Raw genomic sequence first — 11,897 nt, 5'->3', positions numbered from 1 at the left:
TATAGGAGAGAAACCTAGATTCAATTTCTCTTACAATTAGAGGTAAGCTTACTGCAGGGACTATATATCAATCACTGTCCGTGTTAGGAGAAAGCGTTTTATCGGTGCAGCTCTCACTGATTCAACCATGTGATTAAGTTATCCTTTTTTCACCAAGAAAAAAAGTTATCCTTTGTATGAAGCACAACGTTCGTGAAGGGGACAGAATTTGCCCGGAAATGAGAGAGATGATTCATAATGATTTTAAGGTGATTGAATTGAAGTATGTAATATCTCTAACTCTTACTAAGGCAAAAGTCATTACTCTAAAGAATTGAACCTTTGTTCTGTATATATAATTTCTTGATAAATAAGAACCACTCAGATTTCTTGATAAAATAAGAACCACTCAGATCGAGCAAATGTCCTAATTACAACATGAAAGTTAACGTAGATGCATAGTGCCTCTCAAGCTGCCTAAATATTGAGTGTCCGGCCTAACAACAACAAGTTAACAAACCGGATAAGAGAGCCGCTATCTTTACCAACGGAGAAAAGATTATGAGACAACAACCACCGCAACACAGCTTCGCATTACATATCTCTTCATGTTTCGCTCCGCTCTCTATTTCAGCGAATTGCACCCCTAAATACATGAATAATAAGGCAGTTTAACGTCAGAAACATCGATCAATATAATGTCTGTGTGTATATATTTCAATTAAGATTAAGCAATTTGAGCCCCTCGTTAGCCGTCATTGCAAGAGGAGCATGCGTTAAGAGATATCATCCTCTCGTTCCTGATTACAAGAGGACCGTATGTACTAGAAATCCATATATATAAGAGGGGAAGACTGATCACCCCTCCATTTTCAATTTTTAATAAAGGAAAGATAATACAAGATAAGGAACTAGATGGGGACAAAGACCAAAAAAGGACATGATGAACTACCAGAGCAGGTTGATCCAGAGATTAAATAGGCTGTGGGTCCTTGCGGAATTGCTATATATATAAAATTAGAATTAAGCAAGTTTGGGTGATTAGAAAAAAAAAATTAACATCTCGGTGTAAATAGCTAGTCATAGAAGATGGGGACAAAGACCAAAGAAGGACCTGATGAACTACCAGAGCAGGTTGATCCAGAGATTGAATAGGCTGTGGTTCCTTGCTGAATTGCTATATATAAATAAATAAAATAGAATTAAGTAAGTTTGGATGATTAGAAAAATAAAAAATTAACATCTCGATGTAAATAGCTAGTCATAGAATTAAAATTAATTAATTACCTGCGGTTGATGAACGACCTTGAAACAACTCGCGAATCTGGGAAGGACTTCCTCGGATCTGGACACACACTTCCATCTGGTCATTCACACCCCGGACCATCCTCTCCTGCTGCATCTTAACCAACAGGACACTAATCAAACCCAATAATTCACATATGTGAGATAATGATACATATAAATATGACCGGTATGACCAGTAAGTAGCCGGACTCACGTTGCTCATTTTCGTTTTTGGCTGGTTCATTTTCGTATTTATCGTAAGGCTTATGAGCTACCAGACATCGATAGACCAAACTGGATGAACTATATAAAGAGCCAGACACCGATTTTTGTTTGGTAATCGTAATTCGATTCAAACTAAATTGACTGAGCACGTCAGTGAAGTTTCATATCAAGTGCTCCATGACCGACGACGCATGTACGTACGTTAACGTGCAGACAGGGCAGCCAGAATCCAGATAGCGATACACGACTCAATTAACACCATGATATGTACGTTACATTTTTTTATCGAGTTTTTAGCTTTAGAATGGAAGAGGGTGATTGTTGATTATTCTGAAAGCGTGGTTGACTTCTGGTTTCTCAGAAATTAATAACCAATAATTGGTAAGTTTCCTAGTCACTAGTTGAGATGGTACATAAGCAAATGGCTAAGCGCCTTCGATGGTCCATATGTGTAGGTCAATATATAGTATGACTTAGGAACGCGCTTTTTATTTCAATATTTTTCAACGTACATATATATGAAACTATCTACGTACAAGCCTATCTTCTTCTCCATGAGGCATGAACTTATAATGTTTTTTTATTACTAGCTAGCCGGGGCGGATTCAAGGCACTGATTGGTGGGGCTCAAGCCCAACCAAGATTTTTGGGTTTAAAAAAATAGGTATATATCATTAATTTTGTGTTATTTGCAATTGTTCTTAGGCAAATTCCTCCCGATTCTACTCATCCTACACCCCTGACTTTTGTTATTTAGTTATCTCTTCCACATTTTCTTCTTTCAGTTATTTGTTCTGATTCCATTATATCTTCTAGTTTCTGATTGATATATATATATATATATATATATATATATATATATATATATATATTGTAAGACAGTTTTCTTCTTCTTAAATAATCAAAATTCTTCAAGTAAAAACTTTTTTAATTATCTTCTCTCTATCTATTAATTTTGAAATTGCAAGTATGAGCTATTGAGGTTCAATCTAATCAATTTGAAAAGAAAAAAAATTATCGCGCTTTCTAATGTCTTTAATTTTTCATAATATTTTTATATTTACATTCAAGCCCATTTTTATTTTAAAAAACTCATGAACATTTACAATTTACATGGTTGTAGCAATAATTTTTTTTTTACCTTCGGCCAAACTTGAAACCCACCCCATGTTCAAATCCTGGATCCACCATTGTAGCTATCTATACACTGACATCATCGTCAATAAAGGAAGCGGCAACAAAACATTCAAGGAAAGCAAACTGCAGACACAATTTCAACCAATTGATCAAAGAACCAATCAGCATAATTTAAAGACTATACGAAGTGCCGCTGCATCTTGCTAAGTCAATTCAGAGAAAGGGGAAGAAAAAAACATTGATATGTCAAAAGCATAATATTAAGGCGAGATCCCAATCCACTCCTCCTTGCATCCTCGCCTCTCCTGCGCATCTCACTGAGTCGACAAGATTGGAGTTGGGTAGGAAAGGAAGGAGTGTACTCGTTGACTGGCACTGTTACTTGGTGGGTCGATTGTTGGAAATCGCCAGAATTTCCCTAAATCCAAGGGGGAGATCTCATCCATGTGGAGGGTGAAACGTGGCTTGACCGTGAATGAGGCTGGGAAGAGTTTTGTTTTCGAGGTTGCCGACTGATGGAAGCGTTAGAATTGTTCATCAATATTAACTCAATATATAGACAATCATTAATAGTATATAGTAAGAGAGTATCGTTACAAGCCGGGAATCCAAACCAGGGAATGAATCATAGAATCACAAAATATCGAAAATCACGAATTGGATTAAAAGTTTTATAAGTTTCGGATTGGATTATAAACATAAAATAAAACCTAACTAATATATACATGTGATCAATCAATCAACACACAACAACCACCAAAACAAACTATACAAGAATAATGAAATCAAGTTTTGATCTCAATCAGATTCATGTCGTAGGTCATCTAGAGTAACTTAGGTTCGATCATGCAATTAGGGTCATTCGATGTTATTCTATCACATAGACACTTAATACATTCAAGCATTGCTTCGTGCCTTACTTAAAATCTAACACAATTAACCTAACATGCATACTTTGAGCAACAAGTAAGAGAATCACATTTCATTACACAAGTCTTTAATCAAACAACTTAGATATCATGTAAAACTTCGAGCAAACACAGAAACTAAGTACTCTCTAAATCATTCAAGAAAACTCGCAGCATAAAACCAAAATCATAGAACACAAATCAAAATCATTCATCTATATATAATTCAAAAGTTACATATAATCTCATAGATAAAATCATAGTAAACTTAACAAAACCTAAAACAATAATCATCCAAGAACAAAAATAGAAACTTCTGAAATCTAAATATGAAAATCATAGAGTTACACTTTGAATTATCCTTTGAGGCATAAGACAAGATAACTAGAGATCTTCAAGGGTGTGAGCATTCTAGGTTTCGAGCTTTGGAGCAAAAAGATGGTGAATGGCTGAATATTTTGGATTCTATAGTTCTTGGTGGTGAGTATATGTTTGGGTAGAGCTTTAACTAGTACTTGACGCAAGGATTGATGATGAAATTATGGTGATGTCGTGTGTTATATATAGGAGTAAAATCAAACCCCTTGATGTGCCTTTGAGGAGATAGAATCGGATTTGGACATTGAAATCTTTTTTGATATGGACTTTGATTCTTGAACTCCAACTCCAACTCCAACTCCAACTCTGAATGAGAAATCAAATCTAAATGGGAATCCTCATTGGGTTGCATGGCATCTCTCAATCTTGGGCTAGGAATGGTTGGCACAACATAGCTTCTCCTTCTCCTAGGAATGCATCATACATATTCGAGTTAAGCTCTTCCTAAACATTTATTCTAACAAAATAAACTAAAACATACTAAATAAGAAGTAACAAAGAGTAAGAATAGAAAATATATACATTAAGAACGTCACACTTTGTGCTCCTATTACCGACATGACGGATTAGAGTTGTGTCGAACAGGTGCGGCATTCGTTTCATCCAGGTAGTGGGCAGCGACTAGCAGTGGCAGAGGAGGATAATTTTCTGGTGCTTGTGAAGAGTCCGATGGAAGTAGTAGACAATGATCCAGTGGTTGTCGTCTCTCATGAAACCCAGGCAGAGCAGGAGAGATCTCCCTTTGACGTATCTGCATAATTCGAATCGCGTTATAGTGATATAATGATGTGGTTGTTAAAATTTATTCATGTCTATTACATCATATGTATCATGTTTGTTTTGTGTTTCATGACCATGAAAAGGTGGGTAAATCTTGGCTTTTGTTGGCTAATTTTATCTATGGGTAGCTAGTTGTTGACTAGTTTTACTTAGGGAGAGTTAGTTTATTTGAGTTAGAAGATGTAACTCTTATTGTCGGTCTTCTGGTGTGTTATCTTGGTTTTACCTACTGAAATACAAATGAGTTGACGTTTTAATTAAAAAAACAATAAAACCTCTATAAATTAAGGGTGGTGCTATTAACACCATTTTTCTCTATTGACACACGCCATATATCTTTCTTATGTAAGATAATGCTATTCAAAACACACTATGTTTTCTCTATTAACGCACCCAATTTAAAGCATAGAACATTTGAAAGTGTGTGAATAGAGATTCTACGTTTGTTAAAAACAGTTTTTTAAATTTATTAACTCGGACTATCAAAAAGTATTAATTATCAAAGGTATCAGCTTATTGAGATAAATTTCAATAAATTATTATTTAGAATGGTAATAAAATATTAATTTATCGTACATAATTATTGATTTATCGACTTTAACTGTGAGTTCACTTGGAATGTTTCTCAACGTTTGCACTTAGCTATGGGCCTGCGGTATAACAATTTACAAATATAGTGAATTATGGATCTCACATTTACTTATAAAGGGAATATAGTGTTTTCACTTAGTATTTTTCCTATTGATATGCTTGTATTATTCATAGAACATACAACTTTAAAAATAAATAAGCTTATTACTAAACAATGAACAGTAGTAAATTAAAAAAATTAACTTAAAAAGGTAAAAGAACCCGTGAACAGTATCATTGTGTAAAAATTATTAGTTGTAAAATTGTTGATTGAGTTATTTGTTACAATGTTTCGAGTAGTATGCATATAAGAAGTACACTTAGTTAAATTTTTAAGGTAGCTAAATATTTATTTATGCTTAGTTTATTGTAAGTTTTAAAGCAAACAAAATATGTAAAGTCCATTTTGTTAATATTAGCCTTAACTCTCCATTTGTACCTTGTTAATGTCACTTGGAGTTGATGGCGAGTTTTATTAACACTTTACGAGCAGTCTAACACAAATATTTATTCCAAACTGAGTATGGGGCATGATATTTTCATTACCCTAGTTCAAGGTTTACAAAATTAGATCTCAGAGGCCCATAGACTGACATACATCTCAGTGATGGAGTCGATAGTGGAAACATCCTTTCGAGGATATAGCATGTGTGGTGTCCAACAAATGAGTCATGGTTTGTGACTATCTCTGAATATAGCTATGCAGCATTCTGAAATAAAAGGAATGAGTTTTGTCTAGACGACATATTTAGGCCGCACGTCCACCTTACTTTACAACTTAGAAAATAACTTTTTATAAATAAGTATATGTAGTTTTTTAAAGAAAATGATACCCTAAAGTTTAAGGTATATCAAATAAAAGCAAGACCCTACCTAGGGATGTCTCAGTCCATTGCATAATTAGCTCTTCTGCTCAACGAACTTTAAATTCAGGATTTTGTGAATAAAATCAATTAGACATAGTGTTAGTCCTACATTTCTGTAAAAACAAAAAGAAGAAAAAAAACAAAGAAAGAGAAACAAAGAAAAAGAAAGATAGAAATAAAGTCTTTATTTACTCATACTTGTATTTCATACTATGTAAAGTTGCTAACACTTAGTCTTTTCAGGCACATGAATGTCCAAATTTAGTGGCTGGTCTCAAGAGCTTAGTGAATACCTGAAGAGAATTCAACTACAAGGAGAGGGAGATAACGTTTCTATCAACTCAGATTGTTCATTTCACGAAGGAAGAGACTTTGGATCAATTTCACCATTTCTAGCTTCATCAAGTTGTAGTGGGCTTAATCCATTGTTCTTTGAGGATTCATAGCTAGAGTTTTTGACAAGTCTGTGTCCTTTGTGCCAATTGAATTTTGATTTACATGATCCAGAGCCCACAGTTCAAAGCCCAACAGAGGAAAACCCAGTTCCAGGACCAGAAATGGCGTCAATCAGAGTACATAATGGTCAAGTAGAAAGAGCAGTTGGGGGGATATCACCCTCTAACATAACATACCATGTTCCAGAGGAGGGCAAGACGAGTGATTTTGTGTTGAAGAGTGGATTCCTACATCATTTGCCTAAGTTCCATGGACTCTCAGGAGAGGACCCCAATCAGCATCTTACATTGTTTCAGTTCAATTGTGAGACCATATGCCCTAGAGGAGCTGATATTCATATAGTAAAAATGAAGGCGTTTCCATATTCATTAGAGGATTGAGCTCAAAAGTGGTTGTTTGAGGTACCTGCTGGTCGTATTACTTTATGGACAACAATGATGAGTTTTTGTCAAAGTATTTTCCCTCATCAAGGGTGACACACATTAGGAAGTAGATAACAGGAATCAAGCAAGGGCCAGATGAGTCATCCTACAATTACTATGAGTGTTCAAATCTCTTGTACCATCATACCCGGCCTATGGGATTAGAGAAGGTCTGTTGCTTCAATATTTCTATGAAGGATTGCTACAAATGGAGAGAGAGTGATGGTGGATCATTTCTAGACAAGAGTAATATGGTAGCAAAAGATCTATGGGAGAAAAGAGCCATGAACAATCAACAATTTGGAACATATGCTAGTTCCACAAGACAAGTGCATGAGACAAATGCAAGTTCAGATTCTGCTCTAGAGGACAAGGTTGACAAGGTTTCGAAGATGATGAGTCCGTTTATGAGAACAAGTGGAGCACAAATTTGTGGGGAGTTATACCCAACCCAAGAAATGAGCAAGCCCAAGCCTTCATAACAAGGAGTGGGCTCGAGCTAGTGGATTAGCCTAGAGTTCTAAAAAAGGCCCAAACGGCCCACATTGATGATGATGATGATGAAGAGATTTTGATCAACAATGATTTGGAGAAAGATCCACCGACCTCGAAGAAGGAAAGTGTGCCTTTCCAAAAGGCACCTAAAAGTACAAATGTTAACTCAAGTGATTCAGTTAAGATTAATCTCATTTCGTGTGTACATTTTCCTTCTAGGTTTGCTAAGAGCAAGAAGGACAAATCTGATGAGGAAGTGTTGAAAGTCTTTAGGACGGTGCAAGTTAATCTTCTATTGTTGGAGTGTATCAAGCAAATCCCAAAGTATGCCAAATTCTTAAAAGAGCTTTGCACTTCACGGAGACATACTAGGGAAGAGAATGTAGTAAAGATGAATGAGATAGTTTCAGCTGTTATCCAGATGAAACTACCCCCTAAGATGATGGTCATGAGAAGTTTTTCTATCCCATGCAAAATTGGTAACACATTCTTTGAAAATGTCATGCTTGATCTAGGTGCTTCAATAAATGTTATGTCTTTTAATGTTTATCAATCACTAGGATTAAGACCCCTTAAAGAATCATAATGTAATTATTCAATTGGCAGATAGGTCTAACAAGTACCCTAAGGGGTATGTTCAGTGTTCTAAATATCGGATATATCGGCGATATTTAGAAAACGATACGATATCGCCATATCGGTTGACTATATCGGTCAACGGTCAAATATCGGTCAAACCCCGATATATCGGTCAAATATCGGTCAAACGCCGATATATCGGTCAAACTTTGATTTTTTTAATTATTTTCTCAATTTTTGTTTAATTTTTTAATATTTATTTCCTCTTTTTTTTTTTGAAAAAGTTATTTTTTTTTCATTTTTTCATATATATTTTTACTTTATATATTTTAAATATATATGATGAATTTTAAGTTTAAATAATCATTCTTAAATGCCTATTTTTATTATTAGATGTCGTTCGTGTACTTTAATTGTCATTAAATCAAGTATTTATTTTCTTTAGTTTACTTAGTACCGTTTTTTTAGTTTATTTGATACATATTAAAGTATAATTTTATAAATTTTATTGAAAATAAGCAAATCCGATAAAACCGATATATCCCCGATAAAACCGATATATCCTCCGATATATCGTTTTACCTCTCGACCGATACGATACCAAAAACGATATTTAGAACATTGGGTATGTTAAGGATGTTCTTGTGCATGTCAGTCACCTAATTTTCCCTACAGATTTTTATGTGCTAGACATGGAGGTCTCGCCTTTGGAAACAACGTCATTGCTTTAAGGGAGGCCATTTATGACGACTGCAAGGACTTGCATTAATGTTGCAAATGGAAGTCTCACAATGGAATTTTATGGAGACGATATTAGCTTCAACATTTTTGAAGCAATGAAGTACCCGGTTTCTGATTTAAAACCTTGCTTTTATGTTGATGTTGTTGATTCTATTGCACATGTTTTATCAAAAACTTTGGATGCATAACAATTAGCTATGGAGTTTGGGGCCGGATTTGACAAGCATGGGGACCGTGTCTCAAGAGAAGAGTGGGCTCATTTTGAGCCTAAGATCGTTGAAGTAGTGGATGAGCTTGAGGCTCGACCATACAAAAGGTATCTTTCTTCCTTGTCAATTATTATTTCCACTAACAATTTGTTATCATCTGTGGTACAGGCCCCAAAGCTAGACTTGAAGGAGCTTCCGGATCATTTGAAATATGTGTACTTAGGACAAGATGATACGTTACCAGTTATTGTGTCATCAACGTTGAGTGAGCAACAAGAAGCGAGTTCGATAGATGTGCTGAATAGGAACAAGACTGCCATTGGTTGGACTTTGGCAGATATCAAGGGAATCAGCCCTACTACATGTGTTCATCATATACTATTGAGGATGACGCAAAGCCAACACGTGATGCTCAAAGGAGATTGCACCCACCAATGATGAAAATTGTGAAAGATGAGATGATCAAGCTGTTAGATTGTGGAGTAATATACCCTATCTCAGATAGTTGGTGGATTTCTCCAGTGCAAGTCGTGCAAAGAAAAGTGGGCTCACTGATAGGAGCACTTTGTGCTACGTTCTTAATATGTTTTTACCTCCATTTGTACTTTACTTAACCCTTATTGTTGTAATATCGAGTCATTGAGTCACAATAGGAGTCTTGGATGGTTATGGATGTGTTTTTGTGCTTAAACGAGTTAAAAAAGAAGAATTGGTCTAGAGTCCTAGTTTGAGTAGGAATCCTTATAGGACTAGGAAACTTAGTTGAATTAGGAGTCTTCATCTTTCTACGTTTTGGTCGCATTGGCGATATCTTGAGAGTCATGTTTGCATTAGGAATCCTTGCTAGACTAGGAAACGTACCATTTTGGAAAGTCATACTTGAACTCAAACTCTTATTACGAAACTTTCCTAAATGAACTTTCTTGTTCTAGTAACTTACTTATTCTAGTAAGTTTCCTTTTTGCAAATTAGAAACTTTCCTAATCTAGTTGAGCTGACCTATTACATATGTCTTTTTAAGACAACTAATGTCTAGATTAGAACATGATTTTTGAAATACATTATCTCTTACTATTGATTTTCTTTTCTTATTTTCAGATTGAAGAGATAATTCAAAGAGATAAAGAAGGAGTCAAATCCGAGTTACACAAGATAATAGGAGAGGCCATGTCGTGCATATACAATCAGCTGAAGATAAAACTCACGGCTTGAGGAAAACAAGGAGGTTGTGTGCAACAAGGAAGCTTTCATGCCGTCCATATTCATTAAGGAGAAGAAGTCCAATTCGTGTGAAGCTTTAAGAGAATAACTAGGAGATGACGTGCCTTATCAATTCAGCAAATAAAAAGGAGTCCAGCCGTGTGTAACCCTAGAGAAACAAGGGGATAAGAGCTGAATTAATCCAAGGAAAAAGGAGAGCCATTCGATCCCATTAAGAAGGAGAAATCCCAACCGTGCATACATGGATCAGCCATCCTAAACCTTAGCAGCCCCTCCTCTCTTCCTTCCTCTATATATAGCTCGGCCTCCCTTCATATTTTTCATCTCCATTCTCTCATAAACACAGCCGAAATTCTGCCAAAATCCATCCAGAAAATTCAAGCCAAAAACCTTCATCCATCACCACCAAGCCGTGCTCATCTTCCTCCTCTTCCAAATCGAATCCATTCTTGCCGAATCCTAGAAGGTTTCTAAAGTGTGATTCATCCATGGATTGTAATTTTTCTTTTGGTTTTCTGCAATTTTCGATTTCATTGTATGAATTCTTGGATGTGATTTTCAGTTTTATATATGAAGAGCATAAATTCAGACTTCTTTGGTTTTATGTTTTGATTGTATGAATTCATTGAAATATGTATGTATGACGTGCTAGATGAATAGGGGCAGTAGGTTTTCGAATTGTTTTTAGGTTTTATTTTGATTTATTCCTTGAACTTGTGCATCTAAATCAATGCTTGAGGAAGCCAAGGCCATGGTTCTCCTAAGGTTGCGATTTCATTCACCAAAGTATTCTTTGATTGAATATGCGCTTCGTGTTTCAATAATTGATACTTGTTTAGGGTTGTGATAGTTCTAGGGATTTGCATGTTTAATCAAGATGAGTGACGCCATGCTTGTGTAACATGTTTCCAATTCGACTTAATGTGCTTATGTGCTACTTTGTTGTTTAACTAGTACGCTTCGTTATGTTGAACCCTCTTTAGCATATGTTTAGGATTGAACGCTTCGTTGATTCTAATTGATTAAGAAGTCTTAACGATTAGATGAACCGCTTCAGACTCTAATTAGAATTGGAATTGAAATAGACTTAGATATAATCGAAAATACTTGCTGCCTATATGTTGTTCTACACGTGTTATACATGTTTCTTGAGTGAAATTCATGTTTTTTTTATGTGATGAATGGTTGATCAATTGTATATAAGTAATTTAGGATTTATTTTAAGTTGTAGTTTTAGAATCCAAATCAAATCCCCCCATTAACATGATAAGTTTTGAGGTCCTTTTGATTCCCCGGACTGAACGATCCCTGCTTATTCTATACTAACAATGATGTTTTTCAGGGTATTTTATAGACGTTCTAACAAAACGCTCTATCAGTCACTGTTGTGAAGAATGAGGCGAATGAGTTAGTACCCCAGAGGTTGGTTACTGGTCATAGGATGTTCATCGATTACAGGAAGCTGAATGCTACAACACGCAAAGATCACATGCATTTGACGTTCATGGACCAGATGCTAGAGAGATTGGCTGGGCACGAGTTGTATTGTTTTCTAGATGGGTACAGTGAGTACAACCAGATATT

The 11,897-nt window shown here is 35.5% G+C and overlaps 1 protein-coding gene across 2 annotated transcripts; it reads right to left on the bottom strand.

Moving 5' to 3' along the window:
• Nucleotides 1-340: 340 nt before the first annotated feature.
• Nucleotides 341-1,532, bottom strand: LOC126788834 (uncharacterized). Of its 2 annotated transcripts, XM_050514845.1 has the most exons (5): nt 1,481-1,532; nt 1,267-1,375; nt 1,106-1,156; nt 932-982; nt 341-625 (listed from the first exon to the last, which is right to left on the bottom strand). In XM_050514845.1, exons 1-5 carry the CDS (start codon nt 1,508-1,510, stop codon nt 477-479), a joined length of 390 nt encoding a protein of 129 aa, XP_050370802.1. In that variant the 5' UTR covers nt 1,511-1,532; the 3' UTR covers nt 341-476. The 2 variants fall into 2 exon arrangements, with proteins under 2 accessions (XP_050370802.1, XP_050370803.1); XM_050514846.1 differs by lacking the exon at nt 932-982 and having other exon boundaries at nt 1,094-1,156.
• Between the last annotated feature and the right edge of the window lie 10,365 nt (nt 1,533-11,897).

This window comes from Argentina anserina, chromosome 3 (genome assembly GCF_933775445.1).
Source record: "Argentina anserina chromosome 3, drPotAnse1.1, whole genome shotgun sequence".
Taxonomy (NCBI): Eukaryota; Viridiplantae; Streptophyta; class Magnoliopsida; order Rosales; family Rosaceae; genus Argentina; species Argentina anserina.
This window is presented reverse-complemented; position numbering and strand designations above follow the sequence as displayed.

What these genes read in the sequence shown, in the direction of transcription:
- LOC126788834 (XM_050514845.1), bottom strand. Translation starts at nt 1,510, where the DNA reads ATGAACCAGCCAAAAACGAAAATGAGCAAC. An exon ending in CAAAAACGAAAATGAGCAAC is followed by an intron (nt 1,376 to 1,480) that starts GTGAGTCCGGCT and finishes GTTAAGATGCAG; the next exon opens with CAGGAGAGGATGGTCCGGGG. An exon ending in CTCTGGATCAACCTGCTCTG is followed by an intron (nt 626 to 931) that starts GTAGTTCATCAT and finishes TCATGTATTTAG; the next exon opens with GGGTGCAATTCGCTGAAATA.